At 42.5% G+C, this 21,006-nt stretch overlaps 1 protein-coding gene across 1 annotated transcript in view; it reads right to left on the bottom strand.

Moving 5' to 3' along the window:
- Positions 1-21,006, bottom strand: part of LOC147692232 (neurexin-2-like) — a 1,848,214-nt gene that overhangs the window by 1,195,926 nt on the left and 631,282 nt on the right. The window contains exon 4 of the mRNA XM_086939513.1: positions 16,304-16,321. Coding sequence (XP_086795639.1) covers positions 16,304-16,321 — 18 coding nt within the window. The remainder of the gene's footprint in view (positions 1-16,303; positions 16,322-21,006) is intronic.

The following is a 21,006-nucleotide window of genomic DNA, read 5'->3' as shown; positions in this document are numbered from 1 at the left end:
AGGAAGTAAGAAGCTTCCTAGGGATGGCCACCTACTGTGAGAGGTTCATCCCGGACCTGGCTACGATTGCTAACCCCCTGAGATCTCTCATGAAGGCGGACGCAAAATAGATGTGGAGGTGCAAGGAAGAATCCGTGTTCCAGAAGATCAAAGAGACCCTTCTTGACAACACCACACAGGTCTACTTTGACCCAGGACGGCAGATGGAACTGTTGGTCGAAGCCAGGCCCATAGGGTGGGAGCTATCCTCGCCCAAGAACAGGAATCAGGTTGCTGGGCCACACGGGCGTTCGCCAGCAAAGCATTGACACCAACGGAAAAATGGCATGCCCAAATTGAGCGGGAGGCCCTTATGATCAAGTAAGCCTGTTGACACTTCCACCTGAAACTATGCAGCCAGCCCTTAAAGGTAATCACAGACCACCACCAGCTGGTCCCACTCTTTCGTGGGTGGGCCACCCCACCCACCTCCGCGGATTGAGATGTGGGCCATTCAGTTTCAACACTACTGGATGGAAGTGATTTACGTCCCATTCAAGTTCTCAGCCGACTTCCACGGTCTTTGGCTTGCCTGGCGAAATCAAGAGTGATAATGGACCACTGTTCCACGGTGTCGAATTTCGGGACTTCCTAGATTGACTGGGAATACACCATCACCACATTATACCCCAGTGGGGTGCAGGACAATGGGGCGGTCGAAAGATTTACGTGCACCATGAACATGTCTCTGCGCATCATCACAGCCGAACAGGCTAGCCCGAGCGCTATCTACAATAAATTCTGTGGGAGTATTGGGATACCCCTCATTGTACAACTCACCAAGCACCACGGACCCTGATGTTCAATGGACCACATCGAGACACCATCCCAATGTGCCCAGGTTAGATGCCACCACCCTACGACAGTCAAGGTACCCAGGCGCATCATGAGCAACGCAACACTCTTGCAGCCACAACAGGCGGGCGAAGGAGCACTTCCTGATGCCTGGTGACAAGGTGATCATGCGAGACCGGAAGCCAGGGTGGAAGTTCAGCACAACATTTGAGCCTGGAACATGGACTGTTGTCAGAAGTTAGGGCACCATGGTAACAGGTAGAAAAGACCACAAAGTTATATCTAGGAACATCTCGTGGTTCAAAAGAATTTAGAATTTGTCACTCACCCCTCCTCAAGGCTCACATGAAGAAGATACCAGCTGGCTGGAAGGCGATTAATTTGATCCCATGCCAAATGAGCCCAAGGATTCAAGCCCATAAAACTTGGAGAGAAGCCAACAAGAAAATCCATGCAACCACTCTCCTGTACATGATCTGCTGGCCCAGAGTCAACACCACCGATAGAACCTCTGTCCCAATCTGCAGCCCAGCCAGCGGTTCATGGACTATGCTTGTCATGTGAACTGAACTCTGATTAATCAAGGGCTGAGTTGGAGAGGGATGCAGCAGGTTTGTGGTCCTGCTATCTGCCCCATCGCCCGAATGTATTTACACCACATCCTCTGGCCAGGTGTGGCCGGTAGGGAGTCATTAAAACGGAGTGGACCGCTCTAGGTCACACTCCGGCAACAGTAATTAGAGTGTCAGCGTTATGTTTCTGGGGTTTCTGTAGGCTGGCGCAGAAGCTCCGGTGGCGCAATGTGATGCTTGACTTTTCATGGCCTTGTAAGTATGTGACCCTCTCACACAGAACACTGGGTGAAAGGGGTGTTCCATGGGTGTTGCTGTGGGGGTTCGTCAAACTGGGAATGCGTCAGATTTGTATGCCTCTTCAGAGAAATACTTTTATTTGTCCTATTTTTTTCCTCTTTCTATGGGTGCTGTATTCCTTATCTTTTGACACATAGCAGAGCAGCAGGAAGGCCTGCTGTGCTACCATGCGTCAAAAGTTTGTAAATAAGGCCCTGAATACCTTTAGGGGCTCTGAACCACAAAAACGCTGCAGTCTAGAACACCCTCTTTCTAATAATGCCCAGAATGAAACCTGAGAGGCACACAGTTGAAATAGACATTAGGTGTTTCCTTGTGGCTTTGTGGTGCAGTAGGAGGCGCCCTCCACTACCTACAGAACCCCCCATACCATTTCAACCCCCATGGTCACCCAGTGTCTTTGTAGGAACACAGATTCACAGGCTACACCCTTGACCCTCTGTCCTAAGGATCTGAAACCATTGGCCAAATGGGACATAACACTGTTTTTATTCTCATCATGACTAACACGTTTGCAGGTGCTTTTCTTGGGTTAGCCCTATAACCAAGGAATCCTAAAGCCCTCACACATTCTTGGTTTAGCCCTATAACCAAGGAATCCTAAACCCCTCACACCTTCAAAATCTAAGCTGGGGTGACTTCTATTGATGATACAGGGACCACATTATACTGCACAAAACACTCAGGGGCATATTTTCAAGGGAACTGTTGGAGCATGGCGTTAATTCAAGATTGCCAACACCAGACTCTGACAGTTTCCAGGCACAGGATTGAAACATATTTACAAGAATACGGTTAACCCCTACATGTCCCCTAGCGCTAAATAAAGCTGCCTAGTGCCAATGCAGGCACCCTTGCACCATAGTGCAAGGGTGCCTGTGTTGCAGGGTATGATTGTTCCTCTTCAGGAATGTGATCCTTCCTGCACATAAACAATCAGTAATAGCGCTTTGTAACTTCTATGTGTGCTGCTTTATGCAGCACACATAGAAGTTGCAACTCGTATATTTTTTTATGATTGTTCATGTGCAGGAAGGGACACCTCCTGCACATGAACAATCACTAGTGGCAATTTGCTGTTTCTATGTGTGCTGAAGAATGCAGTATACATAGACACAGCAAAAACGAGGAGAAATTCATAATTTCTCTGCGTTTCACCAGGTTAAGACCAGATTTTCCCTGGTCTTATTTTTGGCGCTGCCCCATATTTACGCCACCTTTGGAAATAGGGAGCAGTGCCAAAAAGCAAAGGGTGTTGCGGCGCTACGCCCTCTGAAACACCCACTGCCCGTGCCTTTCACGCTAAATGCTGCGTGAAAAGGGGTCTTATTCGCAAGGCAGCGTTAAGCTACGCTAAGTGCCTTAACGCAATCTTGCAAATAAGGCAAAGGGCTTATTGCCACCGAACGTCACAAAAATGATGTTTTTGTGGCGATAAGCTCTTGTGAAGAAGCCCCTCAATTTCTTCAGGTTCACACCTGAAAATCAATTGATACCTACGTGAAATGCCTTTGAAGCAGCTATTTCAATGTCCATAGCTGTTTATATCGGATGCCCATTGCTGATGTTTCATATTTTTAAGGGCAGGTTCTGCCGTGATTTGCTGTTTATAAATATTCCAAATCCACAGGACTCCAGAGCAATGGACCCTCCTTCTGTAAAACTGAATCCCAGGCTGCTACCAGAGCAAGGGAAGAACAAATTTCCCCTACAACTTGTTATTAAGAGGGTAACTTCCCCACTAGCCCCTTACTGAAAGGTTACTTGCTGGTTATATCGCATAAATCATTTTGGGGTAAGATGTGGCCCTATCCCAGGGGCAAGGTCTATCAAACGCTTGAGGTGATGTCCACTGTCACCCCTTCGCCCCTCTTAGAGGGCTTCTTCAGTCGCCCTGAGTGTTTGGAGTGCTGTGTGAGCCCCTACAAGAATAAAGGTCTTTGGTGGCCGTGTGCCTGCATAGAGTGTTATGCCCAGACCCAGAACACAGCTCGCTCATTCTGTTTCCCTGCCAAGTTGAAATTTACAAAGCTTTCAATCAAAGGAGCTTAAGTACAAATATGAGAGGAAATCGAGTCAGCTTCACCAGAGTAATGAGAACAGCTACAGGTTTATTCTGACTAGCAGCAGCACATTCCTGCTCAGTAATCCAGTTCAGTGACTTCAATGTGTGAAAAAATATGAGAGCAGGAGCCTCAAAGTTTTTTTTAGAAGCCTATCACCAGTGCTAATGATTTTTAGGGTTGCCAAACACCAAGGCTACCTGGTCAGGATTCCACCGCATGTTCTTTCTTCTATTACTCACACGTCCTCTCTATCTTATTCTTGCAGGTTCTCTTTCTTTCCTGCTTTCTCTCTTTGACACTGCTTTCCTTTGTCTTCCTCATTCTTTCTCCAGCTTCTGAATTCCGTCTTTTTTACTGGGTAAAAGTCTGACAATGGAAAACATTTACCGGTCCCCAAAATCAATGCTTGAAGAAATGCAGCACTGTGGGATACACATCTGGCATTCCCTGAGTAAGGGAAAGCCTGCAAAGCCACAACCCGCCTTAACAGGGCACACCAAATTGTTAAAGCCCACTTTAGACTTGATTTACAATGGATTTTTGGCAAAATAGCCAAAATCTGAAGCTCCACTGTGGAAAATGTGTGCTAATTCTGCAGCCATCTGTGGTGGTACCTGGCCTGTGAGTTGTGTTTCTCCCTGAGACTGGGACTAAGCCTGAAGATCATCCCACAACAAGAAAGGTTGTCTGCTATAATACTCTCACAAAGGAAAACTAAGTGATCAGGGGAGACAGCCACAGGAGAAACACCCAGATTGCTTCAAATCCCATCTAAAGCTTGGGCAGAGCTGTTCCACAAGGAATTGCAAACCTCAGTGTAGCTGCCTCCAGAACTCGTGATTGTGCCTTTAAAAATACGTACCCCACACCATAAATCAACCTTATGTTAAGTGTGGAGACTCCCCCTCACCGTCTATGAAATCGCCTTGCACTGCCCTCCCTCTTTTTCATTGGAGTGTGAGCATGGGCCCCCAACAGTGTTTAGTCTGGGTGTCAGAAGTTTGTCACTGTACCACATTAGGGGTAATCCCTCATACTGTTGGGATATGCTGAGGTCCCAAAGCCAACCGACTCCTTAACCCCTTGATGGCAAGATCATTGAACTGGATGGTAAACTTCATCTGTTCTATTAGCAGTCCTTCTGGGTAGGAACTAGTCCAAACCCCTTCCAATTTGAACTACCCTATAATCTAGGATTGTTGATTCCAGCAGGTTACTGTGTACAATACCCATAAGTGGGAAGCCTGTAACCATAACAAAGATACAAACTCGCCCACCTCCACAAAATAAGACACAAACATGAACGTTTTTGACTTACTGTCTTGCCAATGGTTAACGATAAAGGCTTAGACTGCCATCATTGTGTTATTGCACTTTAAATAATATTCCAGAGTGTGTATTGATATTTGCTGTGTAATGATTGTGTTATGCAGTATCGGGCACATCAGGTGCATCATCGGCCACAAGCTATGTCATCACTGTGCGAATAAGCAACACAGGAAAATCCCAACCACCCTGCAAACATTTTCTTCCATCCTTGAAATGTCATGCAAATCATGTTTTTAGGGTTATGTGTATTTCACTGGATTTCATGGGTGCAAAATTGTGTTTGCTTTTTAGCCAGAGTAGACTGGTTTGAACAGAAAATAACTTTTGGCATCAGTAAAACCATTTCTTGCCAAGCCAGTCTCCTACGGGTATCTAACATGATATTAGAAAGAGAGATAAAGCCTCATGCTCAATTTTCACAAAAAATACCAGCAATCACATTTGCACAAACTGCTTTTCGCAAGGTACTCCCTCTAACCTAATGCTCAACATCTTTGTTCGCACAGAACACTTGCAGTCTCACGCTATATAGGGGTAGGTAGACCATACAACTTCAGGGTCTGCGAGACACTCTGACTCCAATCCACAGCCAATCCTGATTAAAATGGTACCTCATATGGATAAAACACACAAGATGATGGACGGAATGTTGCACATTGGCAAAACATTCACCCCCAGCCAAAGATCTGGGTTTAATCCATATTTATTTTGCTCACCACGCCACCCCAGTTCAGACACAGCGATATGCAAATCAGTCTTGACCCTGTGCCTCATGGGAACAGTCTAGCCCGAAATGCCAAGCCATGTCTTCCCTGGACCGGAATCAAGCATCTTAGGACCGGTTTCTAGATATCAGTCGTCATAAGTGTGGTATTCCATTACATGTCATTTAGAACTTTCCTATGTCACTCAGCAGTGTGCCTACTGTTGGAATGTTTATCCTTGAGTTGTACTGGCCTATGATTCCTGGATGAGGATACCTGTTACCTGCTGTGGTTGTTAAGCTGTCTTCCTGGATTAAACCTGCTTGAACCTACTCATTGTGTACTTCCCTTTACTACACAATTATTGGCGACGACGGGAGCAGTGCAGGTTCTCAACTCTTTCCCTGGTGGTTAAAAAGTGATACTCCCTACGAGGTAGATTTCAAGGCATTAAAGAATAGGATTGGGAAATACCAAGAAAGCATGATCCAGCACTCTGCCAAAAAGAAGTATAACTCTTGCAGTATAAAGGTGGGTGATCGGGTTCGTGTTAAAATGGGTGGTTTGTTTCACAAGAATGTCTCTAGATGGTCTGACCCCATCAAAGTAATTGAAATCTTTAGCAAAGCTGTCAGAGTTGAAGGGGGGAAAATATGGAATTTGAGAAGGATTTCCTTATGCAAACCCTTTGTTACTCCTTCTCAGAAGGCTTCTCTTCCAGAGAAACTTGTTTCAGATAGTCAAAAGAAACTTGTTTCAGATAATTCCTCCAGTGTGCAGAAACTTCTCTCAGATCATGTCTCAGATGGGTTCTCTGGTACACATGAAGTTTATGACAATTTGGAAAAAGAGTCTGTAAGTAACTCTGATTTTGGAATCAATCCTGATACTCGGCCGATTCCTAATGTTGTCATAGACAATCAATCAGATGTTGTGTGTGAAGAGATCTCATTAAGACGTAGCGAACGTGCCAGGTTTGCTCCTTCTAAGTTCAAAGATTTTATTAGAACTTAATTCCTTTTGTACTTCATTTTTTTTTATTATTGCTTTTTTTTGTTTTTTTTTAAGGGGGGGAGGTGTGTGGTATTCCATTACATGTCATTTAGAACTTTCCTATGTCACTCAGCAGTGTGCCTACTGTTGGAATGTTTATCCTTGAGATGTACTGGCCTATGATTCCTGGATGAGGATACCTGTTACCTGCTGTGGTTGTTAAGCTGTCTTCCTGGATTAAACCTGCTTGAACCTACTCATTGTGTACTTCCCTTTACTACAATAAGCCAGGTTAGCTTGACTCCAGTGGCGTAGTGAGCACGGGACCCACGTCTCGGCATACCCTTCCCACATAGGGACAACAGCAAAACACACAAGATGATGGACGGAATGTTGCACATTGGCAAAACATTTACCCCCAGTCACAGATCTGGGTTTAATCCATTGTTATTTTGCTCACCACGCCACCCCAGTTCAGACATGGCCATATGCAAATCAGTCTTGAAGGTGATGTGTTGCATTTTCACCCTAAGTGGGAAGGGTATGCTCAGACGTGGGTCCCGTGCTCACTACGCCACTGGAGTCAAGCTATCCTGGCTGATGAGTGCTGAAAGCCCGAAACCCATCCTAGGATGCTTGATACCTGTCCAGGGAAGACATGGCCTGGCAGTTCGGTCTCGACTGTTCCCATGAGGCACAGGGTCAAGACTGATTTGCATATGGCTATGTCTGAACTGGGGTGGCGTAGTGAGCAAAAAAACGATGGATTAAACCCAGATCTGTGACTGGGGGTGAATGTTTGACAATGTTCAACATTCCGTCCATCATCTTTTTGTGTTGTAACCTCGTGAGGATAAACCTGGGTCGCAGGTTAAGTAAAGGTCAGCTGATAATGGCTGAAAATAAATGTCTTTGCTTAGATATTCTTGCAAAGGCAAACAATTTTAACTGGGAAAGTCTCTTTAAGACTCATCAATAAAGAATGCCAGGCATGCCTACATGTCTAGCTAGCAAAATGATATAAAACTTTTATAATGTTTTTTCCTAGTGTGAGTGAGAGTGGAAAAGGAACCTTTGTTACTAATTTTTCGAAGGAGCATGTTTTCTATAGCCATGTAAAAGAATTAAAATTCGGTCTCATTATTAAAATTGGATTTATATCACAAGTTGGTTGTATTTCACTATACGAACTACAAAAAAATATTTTCCTGGATGAATATTAACTCCACATTATAGATTAACACTATACAATTGAGTAAATAAATTAAAGTATAAACTTACTGTTCCAACATCAGATCTGTTTATCTTGATGCTGTAGTGCAAGCTGAATGTGGAGTTGATATTGTTGCAGGTCGATAGTAAACCATCAATATTGTGACTCCAACCAGCATTTTGCTTTGCTATTAATTATATTAATTTAGCCCCATTGAAGCTCTTGATCATTCAGTTCACCTCTACATTAATATAAAAGCATTTACCTCAGTTCTTACAGGAGAGAAGGTCAATTTCACGTGCTCTTAGGGATTCACGCATCAAGCTGGGATGTCCTCAGCTGTCGGTTCCATTCCTCTCCTTTGGGGAAGATTTGAAACCCTTCCCCGCAGAGCCCAGGTTCCAGCTGCAGAATATGTTCCGTGCTTTTCAGACATTAAGTTTGTTTTGCACACAATAATATTTTATGTGAAGGCCGCCTTCAGTCCCTCGTTGCCTTATGTAGAAACGCCAGATATCTCTCCCACTATTACTGGCAGCATTTAAGCTCTTTAAAAAAATAATCAGCGTGGGGCTCAGAAGTTTTTCTTAGGAGCCCACTTCCAGGTCTGCTGCAAGCTGGGGTTGCTGCAGACCAACGCTGTCTTGTCTTGTGTCCTCTTCATGCCTCCTTCTTCCATGACCCTGGACTTTCTGTCTCCTTTTCTCACTCCTGCAGAAACAGTCTCATCCCTGCTCTCTCCTTTGGTCACTGTTTTCTCATTTTTACCCTTCCTCTTTCTCTTTTTTCTGCAGTTCTCTCTCTTCCTTCGGGTCAGAATCTGATGATGTAAATGACGTCCCTGTCCCCAACACTCAGTGTACGTGCCCATCACCAGCAACCGCCTCCACAAAGGAAGCGCTGCTTGTTGTTCAGTGCCTTTGGGTTCGGAAGGCCCCCTCGTTCAGAAGACCACGTCCAGACGTGCTTAGACTTCGGGGAACCCAAACCGTTCTAAGATATTCCAAGTGCAGCGCTTGTCTGGAGGACGGATAATCAATGCTCTGGCGGGAAGCTGGGCGCCACTGCATGGCTCTCATAAGATTCACTGTGTTTTTTCAACTTCACTAAGTGGACGTCTTGATGCCCGCTGGGTAGAAGTGGCAGGGCAACACGGTGCATCTAGGACACGGTGGGAAAAGGGGGCTCAAAAGAGGCCTCAAGCCTCCAGCTCGGAGACAGTATTATTTGGAGTAAGGTGCAATACACGTGCTTCCCGTCTGCTTTTCCTTCTTGTGACAACTCATCTTTCACTCATGGGTGACTCAAAACATATATTTATAACCAGTAGGGTAGGAGCCAGCTTTGTCACGCAGCCAGTGCTAAATTTGGGTCGGCAGTTGCGGGCGTTGGACACCTGCACTCTTTTTTTTAGGATTAGGACTTGTTTTTCATCCTAAGGCTTTGAGCAGAAAAGGAGACAACATTTCGGAAAAGCATGAAAGAAGAACCAAGCGAAAGATAGGAAAAGAGTGATGAAGGAAGAAAGCAGGCATGAAAAAGAACCTATAGGAGTGAGATAAAGAGTCAAGAAGAATGGAGTGGTAGAAGAAAAAGGCATACTGTGGAATCATGTCCAGGCAGCCTTTATATTCAGCAATCTGCAGTACTGGTGACGGGTCTCAAGAAATACTTTTCCCCCCTGCACTTACTTAAAGAAAAAAATTAGCACTGCTAGCAGTCCACGTTTGTGCACATACCACACGAGCAGCTGATGTATCAAAATCTCTATTAAACGTATTTTTTCAACACTACACATTAAAATGTTGCTATGTTTGAGGTTGATTGCATTTTGTGACATCCCTATAGACAGTGTTACTCCTTCCTGTGTGTCTGCAAATGTGCCCTGTGAGCTACAGGTTTGGCAAACTTCAGTTTTTATAAAAACAAGTATTCACAAAAGTTAATGTCTGGTGACGAATGCAAGTCCAATTTGTTTTAACAATTTTTTTTATGTTTTTGTACGATTTTATTAGAAATGTATATTTTTTAAATAGCTGCCCATACATGCATACATATGCATGTGCGCAGAAGGCTGTCTTCAAATAATTTTGTAATAAAGTTTTACAACAACATTGTTGCCCATCCATGTTCATGCCCAGGTAGATGTCTTTAGAGTTTTGCAAAAACATACTAAAATGTTGCATCACTATGTGCAGGCGATGCCCATCTTGGAATGGTCCCATTCTCAAACATGGTGGCTGGAAGTAGTGGATGTACACAGTGTAAAACACTACAAGTGGCAGCATCGGTGGAGCTGCCATACCCTCATAAGCTTAGTAAAATTAATTTTTAAAAATAGATTTATAATGTTAAGCATTTAAAAAAAAAATACACATTCACACCCTGACAAACTAATATCTTGTACTGAAAGGTACTTCTTTATCTGTTGGTAATGCGATGGTCTTTGGAATAATGCCATCCATCACAGAGGAAGGAGTCAGTGGCTGAAGTGGGCTGGTCCTATGCAGCCATGGAGAAGAGTAAAGTGCGTATGACATTAAAGGTTGAACCTTCTTTAACTATGTATAGAATATATTTAATTTAGTAAAATCAAAATGTCCTGGCAAACACCAGACCTAAACACACTGATGGGTTGCACGGAGTGGAAAATGTGGGAATGAATGAACTAGGAGGGTGCCTTGAAGACAAGGGGGTAGCAAGATAAGGCCACACATAGACGAGGAACTGTGAGGTGCCTGTGTTATAATCTTGAGAGGTGAATCTTAAAGTTGAATTTGCCAGGGCCACAGACCCAAAGCAGAAAAGAAAATGCGAGCAACTGCTGAGCAATTTTGAGAATGAGTGGTCCTAAAACTAGTGTTGTGCAAAGATTTTTTGACAGTACAACAACGTTTTGAGAAGTTTCAATGTTAGTCCATGGCGAAGATTGCAATCGTTTCCCCAAGTACTTTTGCCTTCACGTTTCCGCTGCATGCAAGACCTTTTTTACTCTAAACGTACAAAGCCAAGCTGGAAATTGTACGCAGCCTTTTTATTTGTAAGAAAACCTTTTTGCAGAAATTGGCGATGCACAGTAGAATAACGCAGCAGGGAAACAGTCATGGCCTCCTTCCAAGTTCTGCGAGAAGTGTAAATCTAACAAATCCTGTGCCTGCACCTGGTTTAACAGCGAGCATCACCAGTTTTGCCAGGCTACCGTGTCTTCCAAGTTTTTGCATGCTCAATTATCGACAAGTGCTTCTGGAGGAAATTGCACAGACAAAACACTGCAATAATAGGAAGATGATGCAACAAAAAAAAAAAACGAAAAACCTTTTATACTTTATTTTCCAATGCAAGATGGAAAAGTTGGAATGAAGAGAATAAAACGACCTGATACCGTGCCCAAATCGTATTTAGAAGAGAGGTTTTTACACACTATTCTAACACTTAGATTGACTCCAGAATGATTTTCTCTAAAGTTTGCATAGTAGGCACAACAAATTAAAAAACGTAAATAATGGGTGTCGTGTATGCAACACAAATAGTAAAAAAAAGCCGTGATATTAACGTGAATGTAGCAACGTGAAAAACTTGGCATCCTTCGTAGAGCTGTAGAGTTTTCTGCGTACAGGGTCACCTAGGACAGACGATAGGCACGGGACTCAAATTAAGTGAGTTTAGAAATCTAAAAAAGCCTCCCATATTTACAAATTGGGGCAGTTTTTAAGGTGTAAAGAAACCCTGCACACGTGTTTTGTAAGATATGGATCAGTGCATGGATTTGAGATTGCTGCAGGCAATGATTGTTTTAATATCAGAAGACTCTACAGTAAAAAATATCATCAAAAACGACCCAGCAATCCATAAAACAGGCCCACAAACAGCCAAAAAAAACAGACCCACACAATGACCTGTGAAATCATCCCGTCGTACACTGCTTGGCTGCTCTATAAGCTAGGCCGACCTTGTCTGCGAAACCGCATCATTGTTAAAAAAAAACACAACTTTGCACACCCTTCTCATCCTAACTGAACACGTCATTAATTTAGAAAATCTAGGACTGGGCAAAGTTTAGAAGTTCCCTGGCAAAGGTGAACGAATTTGGTAATCTTCAAATTTTTTTAGTGGGAAACTTTCTTTCACAAAAATATCTTTTTATTTGTACCCATAAACGTGCTTTTTTGTGGTGTTTATCTCGCACAAACTGCTTGTAGTGGAACTTTTCTCTATGTTTTAAAAAATATACTTTGTATAATTTGCGAAAATTTACATAGAAAACGAAGTTGAAACAAATTACGGGAAGTCTGCAGGAAAAACCTTTCTGACTGTTGGGCCGAAATAAATCCCAGAGGCTCCTAAATCACTACAATAGCAAATAGTTGAAAAGTGCTATGCCTCAGCCCACAACGGCACTCAGCTCTCTAATGAGTATTGGAGGTGCGTTCCTGTACCTCAGGTCTATACACACTCGAAATGTTGCAGACTGTCTGGCTCAATTCAGTGCTTCCTGCCAGACCCCATGTACTTCTTGCAAGAGCAAATGTACCTGGGGTGTGTCCTCGAGGACTATGGGGTCCTGGTGCTGACATTATTCAAATAAAGGAGAAAAGAACTAATCCCCCATTCCCTGCTGGTCCTAACCACGCCCCTGCGTTTCTTCAACTCAATTAACGTTTAGCATATTTTACAGTCTTGTTTCCACTATAGACTGCTTTGCTATGTATGTGATTTAACCAATCAGACCACTGCCCCTTTAAAAGTAAATGTATCTCAACGTTTAGGAAGTGTTATTAGCTGTTTATCTATGATTCTCTCAAGACATTGTTCATTAACCTTAACGCCTTAACTGCAGCGGTTTTTCTGCCGCGGTGCGGGCGTTCTAAAGGGAGGGTGGGGCTGTGTCGGCCGATGGCCGACGGCAGCACTGGGGAGGTAGTGTTCCCGTCGGTCAACGGCCGACGGCAGCAAGGAAGGGGTTAAACAGCAAAAGGTGAGGGGTGGTGTGCTACTAAAAGTGGCAGCTACTTCCAATCACATTCCAGTCCATTGCTTTTTTTCGTCCTCAGATCAACTATGGGTAAAGTAGTCTTGCTCCTGCACCAATAGGTTCAGTCCAGATTTAACTGCCTAGCCACGGCTCCCCTGAATAGGAACATAAGCAACCTCAGACCGGCTTCAGCCTTTATGGGTCTCACCAGTCAGGTGGGGCTTAAATTCAATGGCACAGCGAGGATGGGGTTTTCAGAGCAGCTGTCAGTGGGTTTAACAAACACTCTAATAAAATCACATCTTATTGTTTTACTGTTTAGTAAAGCACAAATACCTCAATTTTCCATGGTGATTCTTTAAATAAACATCTGGTGTAAACGTTACTGTCAAACTCTGATATGCCGCCTTAATGAGGTAGGGGAATAGTCTATCAATCCACTGCGTTGAAGAAAGTGTGATGTCACTTCTGGTAATGTCATCAGGAGTCACAGAAGATGAGTTGTCCTACTCAATTAAGTTAATGAATCGATGATATTGCTTGTGAAGCCTATTTCTAAGACTGAACAAGGCTTCCTTGCATAAAGTTAACAAGCTAGACCAGAGACCCAAGTGTCAAGGATCTCTTCATTTCACCTCAAACATAGGCCATACCCTGAAAAATGTTCCCGGAAACTCTAAACTCAAAGCAAAAACACTCTTTAACACATAACCACTGGTGATTCCAAAGAAAATATCACTCAGGTGACCAAACAAGACTTTGACATTGGAATATCCTTAATTCTGTATTTTCCCATAACAAGCCAGTTCATTACGCGAGTTGTAGTAGTCTTACGTCACAGTGATACCAATAGGAATACATTCCCAGATCAGAAATGCCAAAGGAGGCACAGGATTGTAAGTAGGGTGCCACGCTGGGATGGTGCCACATGGAACGATTATTTATTCCCAATAGCTCGGAGAATTCAGGTTCCTTCCCTGAGAAGAGGGCACAATTATAACCTAAGATAGCTCTCTGTCCTTCTCGATCCAGTTAATAAGTGAGGTACCCTAACACGGTCCTAGAGCCAATCTGATAACCCCAACATGTGAAAACACCTTGCAGATAGCAACATAACCTAAGGGACATAATTTGTGAGTAATAGAGGTGGTTACCAAAGCCTAATGATGAGTCCAGTTGACAAATAGCAAAGGGTTTCTACTGTATATTGTTAGCGCATGTGGATTCTGGAAACTTGGACTACATATGGAAATGGAATTTCTGCTGCTTTAAGAAATATTAACTAAAACACTAGACTGCTGCAAAAAATACCATAATTAGAATCCAATCTCAAGTTGTAACTGAAATCGACTGGAATCTTCTTAAGAAAGTGGACACTCATACCAAATAAATGGTATATATATATATATATATATACATATATACATATATATATACATATATATATACATATATATATACATATATATATATATACATATATATATATATATATATATACCATTTATTTGGTATGAGTGTCCACTTTCTTATGAACAAGAGCACAAGTTGCTCGAAACGCGTAACCTGAGAGGTTTGGATTAAAATCTCCCTTACTGCAGCCTTCGTGGTCCGTGTCTTCATTTCTGGCAGGAGTGTGCTGTTTGAAGATTTGTTTATATATATATATATATATATATATATATATATATATATATATATATATATATATATATATATATATATATATATATATATATATATATATATATATATATATATATATATATATATATATATATATATATATATATTCCTCAAAAATGCCCTGCATTTAGGAATGCACTCCTCCAGCCAGTGATTTTTCCAAACCTTTATTTTCAAACAGAGCAGGAACTGTCACACCGATAATTGCTGTCCTCCTGCCGGACGCGTTTCAGAGCTTCGTGCTCTTTCTACAGAGGCATTTGAAAACACACATTATTCTGGCTCCCACAGTTCCCTGCGTGCTTCTGCATTTTTTTTGGCCTCCGGTGTGCCTTTCTTAGTGAATGTCATTATGATGCACACTGGAACTTGTGGTTTCACTCACGCCATTTTCTGCCCTCCATATATATAAAACACACTCCAACCACTTGCATATTCTTCACAAGGAGAATACACAATCACACACACATTCTCCTTCTACTTAAAGAAATGGACATTCCAACGCAATGAATACATGAATAGATTGTTTGGTGGGAGTGTCCATTTTCTCTCTCTACCTGTGAAGAGGCACATGCAATGCATTTCGACCGGAATGGTTCTTGGTCACATCAGAGTGTGAGTAAGACCCTTTCGGGTCTTAAAGTGTTGCTTCAAGCCAACATGAAAATAAACTAGCAATACACCAATACTGGAGTGGCTTTTGTGCTTCTTCCCATTCAAAGAGCAATTTTACAGAAATGTGGATAGAGAGCATCAGAGAGTCTCACAGAAGAACCTCGGTCCAGTAACAAGCAAGGAGCTTTCCAATCTCGGATTGATCTGTGATATGTGTTTGCATGTGTGTGTGTGTGCGCGCATGTGTGTGTATGCAACTCATTCGTGTAGGAGGGTTTCGTAAGCAAAGAAAAAGAAAAGGAAGCCAACCCAACAGCAAGATAAAGCACCCTAAGAAAGATTAGTGATTAACTTCAGGGATGTCCCGTCATTCAATGTCTGGACGGTGTTTATCAGTCTACATTTATTCCAAACCCCAAGATAAGCATTTTTTAGAAACGGTGCTGCACAAAGGAAGCATAGGCATTGTTTGTAGCTTGTGGTATATTTTAGGGCTGGGTTATGTAACGCAGACTTTGAACGGCTTGCTCAATAACAGACTTTCATGATTGCTGATGAATTCTATTTGGATTAAATGTATGTAAATATATCTTTTGTGGATATCCTAAAAATTCGCTATGTATATGGTTTTTCAGGACCTATCTGTTTTTGAAAGGTCACAGAGATGACATCATATTTAGTAAAGCAATATCTGTGTGCCTCCCACTGAGTTTCAATAAGCTCAGTTGTTACTACGACTTACCACCTCAGTTCGCCCACCACCTATAAGGCTTACTGACAGCTGTGTCTAAGTTCCTCCTTCACAAGGCGCTTCAGCTATCGCAGAAGCTTTTTGTAGCACCACCACCGACTGATCGCTAATTCTGAACAAGAAATGGTGTCATCTTCACTCACACCAAATGCCTTCCAAATGTTCACTGTTTTAGGAGTCACTGGCCCGATCCTATTACAAACTAAGCAGCGCCGGCCACTACCTTCGGCTACAGCTAAGCAAAGAGAAGTTGCACAAGGGCACTCACCTTCCATATTGTGTTCTTCTGGGTGTGCCGATGTAGGAAGGCAAGGGGAAGAAGAGAGAAAGAAAAGACACAAATCAGTGATGCAAAGTAAACATGAAGGAGGTACTTCTTTTAAATTCATATATTCATTTATGTTCATTAAATGCAGATAAAAATTTGCGCATTCAATTAACAGACAATTCTGTGATTCTATACATTTTATCTACCTTCACTAAATGTGTATGTCTCAAACTGATCAGCCACAAAGGCAGAGTTATCTCCGATTGTGTAAGGAACTCTTGATACATGGAATAACGTCCTATAAATATAGATTTAGAGCAGCTGTTTTTAACCTGTGGTCCGAGGACGCTTGGGGTCCGTAATACCTACTCAATTGGTCACCAACTGCTTAGAAAATTAAATAACATTTAGTGTACATAAACAAAGAAGCAACATGTAAAATGTAAGATTTTAAAATGTTCTGCTAGAGTGGAAAACATTGAAATTTGAGGCTAAAAAAGAAGGTGTATCCTCAGATTGATTCATGGGAGCAATACAACAGAATATGGTATGAATGAAGGGTGGTCTCAATTGAATTTAGAAAAACGTAACCCTTCCCATTGCATTTAAAATGTGGATTTTTTTGGCATATGTTTGTAAATTAAATAAAACATTTAATCATTTCTGTATTTACTTGAATATTGTATTGTTGAAATTGCATAGCCCAGGGTCCTCTGATTCTAATATTGACTCAGTGGTGGTCCCAGGATTCCAATATGATTCAGTATGGTGCCCAAGATTCTACCATGAATAAGTGGGAATACACAGAAGTCAAAATGTTAAGAACCACAGTTTAGACAATAGTTGAGGTGCAAAAGTCTACACTGAAAAATTAGGGATAAGGAAAAGAGATCATGTGGTGAGATACAGCTTGGATTGGGACAGTTGAGATTTTTGTAGGGTTCTACTTAGAATGCTGAAATGTGTTCCTGATGTACCCTAAAACGTTGGCTAGATTTCGGGCATGCATATTGTTTACTGAGACTTGACATGTCCTTTGTTTGGTTCCCTCTGAAAATTTATTTCACTTTCACAGAATGCTCTAATACCAGAAGGCTTTTGAGGTGTTGATGTGCCAATGGTTAATATAGAACTAAAAAGCTTGGTGTACTATTTCCTTCTGAAATTAGCATGTTTGCAGTTTACTGAGGCTTTTCAACTAGACTGAAAGTAAATGTTTTCACGCTAGCAATAGGGGTGTTCAAGTTGTGTATTGTAAGCACCTTTTTTGTAACAAATCCTGTGAAGTTAATGCATATGCAGCGTTAGCAGCACTTGACTCGCGGCTTTGAGGGGGCAATGCGTAAAAGCCACCACTCAATGCCCAGCGCACGCATCCTCCACCTAGGGCATGACATTTCCATTATGTTGATATTTGGCCTTGGCAGCAAAGACTTTCCTGACACAGGATGACGCACTTTTTGGCAGGATAAAACCAGAGAAAAGAATCCCTCATTGCCAGTGAGATGGGGTTGCAAAACCTTGACTGGGGCAAGGTCGAAAACGTTTGGAAACTTCCCCTGCCTTTATGAAAGGTGAAGTTTACCAACTTTATATGACTTTTGAAGGCGAAGTTTGAACTTCATTTATCGCTTATTTGAGGTGAGTGAATCTTCAAACATCAGCCAAGAAGGGTGGCACACTATAAAGTGTCAATTGGGGAGAGGAGTTGGCCTAACGGCTAGGACGGTCGACCTCGAATCTGGGGAAATTGGTTTGAGTCTCTGCAACGACACTGAACATCCTGTGATTCTGGGAAAATCACTTAATCTCCCTGTAAACCTAACAAAAATGAATGTGTCCTCATGTAACGCAATTCGTGCTATGTAAAGCGCTCTGATACTCGATACCTTCGGGTCAAGTTCTTGCTATATATAACTCCATTATAAAAAAAAAGTAAAATAAAGTTGGCATGCAAGAAATTATTTCTGCATAAAGTATATTTTTAGGGGATTTACTTGCAAAACCATTTTACAACAGTGTATTGTTACTGTATCTTTCTTTCTTATTTTTTTCACTCCTCCTTTCAGCGGAAAGCTTGTCCTGCTGTTGGTTTAAAAAAAAAAAGACTTCACAAATGTTTTAAAGTTCATGAAAATTGTGCAGTTGTATATAAAACTACAGGAGATGGTGGATAAAATAATTTCCAATTAATAGAGAGGAGTAGAATGGGTAAGATCATACTTCCAGGTGATAATGATTGGTTGGTACCAATGCGTGCTAGCAGTAATTATAATTTTTCATTCGAAGAGGATGGGTAACAATTGCTGCAATGCACTTCTTTTGTTGTAATATTAAAGTTTGTGTGTACCAATGCAATTATTGATCGCTGTGATGACTTGGAGTGTTTATCCATGTGTGGTGGGAAAAGGCAGCTGACTAAATCAGTCCCATGGTCATACATGCGACTGGGCTGCGCTTGAACTTTTCAATGAACTTTCAGATTGTAGTTTCAACCGATGAGGGCTATATGTTTAGCTTTGTGTGCCAAGTGGATTTCCTTGGGTGATGCTTCCATTACTTTACCTCTGCAAGTGTCAGAAAAGTATATTAGAGCCAGGAGAGGGGGATTCCATACAATACAAGTTTGGCTTTCCTCCATGCAACAAATATCTGCCGACTTCCTTGATGCCCGTTACTGAACTATTTTCGAACTCGGAGAGAAATTTGCCTTTTCAGACACAGAAAGGGATGATTCTGTTGTTTACTCCAGTATAAACTCAGGATTCCAGTTTTCTGTTGTCAGTAAAACAAGTATATACATTTGATCACAGTCACTTTTATATCCAAAGTGCTTATAAACAGCAGGTGTTGTGTGGAGCGCTATAAAAAAGTTGTTATTATGATCACTGAAAAGCTGGGTTGGGTCCAGCAAGCACTCCCGCTCTAGGAGGAATGCTTGTACCCGCTTTGGATACAGTCTCCCCAAGCCAAGGGACTTTGGCCACTTCACAGCTCACAGCTGTGACTTTCACTTGCTTCAGCATTTAGTTTAGCCCCTTGAAACCTGAAGACAGATGGAGGTATTACTGAACCTGTCTAAGTGTTATTTGCTTGTGGAACCATCACACAGGCCCTGGTCACCAGAAAGCTGGACTACACAAATACAATCTACGTCTCCATCTCCGCACATCTTACCAACAGACTCCAAGCCATCCAAAATGCAGCAGTTAAGCTTACACTCAATGTTCCACCCATCACGCACACATCTCCACACATCTAAAACCTCCACTGGATCCACAAGCGCGCACTCTGCAATCACCTCACATACACATACAAAGCCCTGCTTAATCAAGGCCTGTATAAAAGAACAGCCGCATCGGCTTCCACATCCCTGCCAGAAACCACTGCTCGACCTACCTCCTGCTTGCCCATGTCCCCTGCATTTGAAGAACTTGAGCCAGCGGGTGCATGTTCTTGTACCTGGCCCCCAATACCCGGACTGAACACCCCTACACATTAGAACCACCAACTCGGTCCTTGATTTCCACAAAAACTGAAAACCTGGCTTTTCAAATAGGCTCCAGCCAGGGCCACATCACGCCTCTTTAGATGCCTGGATACCCTCTTGGTGATATACACACTGTAAAAATACACATAACATAACTTGACCTTTATTAAACTTTGATGTCTGCTCTCAATAATTTTCTCCAGTTTGCAAAATAATGAGCCTTCTTAACAATGTAGCACCTAGAGGCCTGTGATCTTAATGATGAGACACAGACTTGAGATAGGAATTATCTACTTGTTCCTAAGCAGAAGGTGCAATGGATGGGCCAGGTCTAAGGCCTTAATACAGGAATTGGGCACATTTGCCAAATACCGCCAAAAGAGAAGGCTGAGCTTTCTACAGCTTGCCAATGTGTCGAGCAGTTTTTATGTCTACAGAGCAGTACTTTCTAAGGACCTATGTGAAGGTGAATCCTGACCACACATGTCTTAAGTACAGAAAAATAATCTTGCTACCTTCCAAAAGGACAGAACAGGGTTGCTAATTTCCAAAGTGAGCAAAAACTCCTCTGCCAATTCACAGAAGAAAATTATTTTGCTGCTAAAGTGCGAAGTAACTTTCTGTCAGCTTCAGGAAAGAAAGTAAACTCTACTAAAGCGCCAAAGAACAAACTACAAACTGTTTAAGGAAGAGAAATCTTCACCACACAGATTCTAAATCATTGCTTAGTTTGTAAAAAAAAACACGAAAAAAGTGTAGGGGCCAGGGGTGCCAAATGCCATGTCCATGACAACTTTAAAAAAATGTTGTTGTGCTGGCAGAACTTCAGACGTCATGTGTTGAGTTTTTGAGTGTGCTTCTTGAGGTGACGGGTAAAGGTAAAGGTCAAATCTTGGCACCAGATTGCTATCTCTGGACGCTGCCTGTGTTGGGGCCGATTTGGTGCGGGTGATGGGCAGCACTGGGCATGAGCAGCCAGTACGTGCGTGCAGCGCGGTGGGGGCTCTTTGTTTACTGAGATTGGAGGCATCATTCTTGCTCTGTGACCTCAGAGGGTGTGATGCCCTGGCCTAGGGTACGGAGGGGAGGGAAGGGGTGCTAAAGTGAAGGGGGGCACAGATATCGGCTGGAGCCCCCAATGGTGCCATTGTGAAGCCCACGCCTCCCTCCGAATGAGTGAAGGCTTGTAGTGACAGGGGTCAGATGAGCCGGG

This window comes from Lissotriton vulgaris, chromosome 9 (genome assembly GCF_964263255.1).
Source record: "Lissotriton vulgaris chromosome 9, aLisVul1.2, whole genome shotgun sequence".
Classification (NCBI taxonomy): domain Eukaryota; kingdom Metazoa; phylum Chordata; class Amphibia; order Caudata; family Salamandridae; genus Lissotriton; species Lissotriton vulgaris.
Note: the sequence above shows the minus strand (reverse complement) of the source record. Positions and strands in the feature narration are given on the sequence as shown.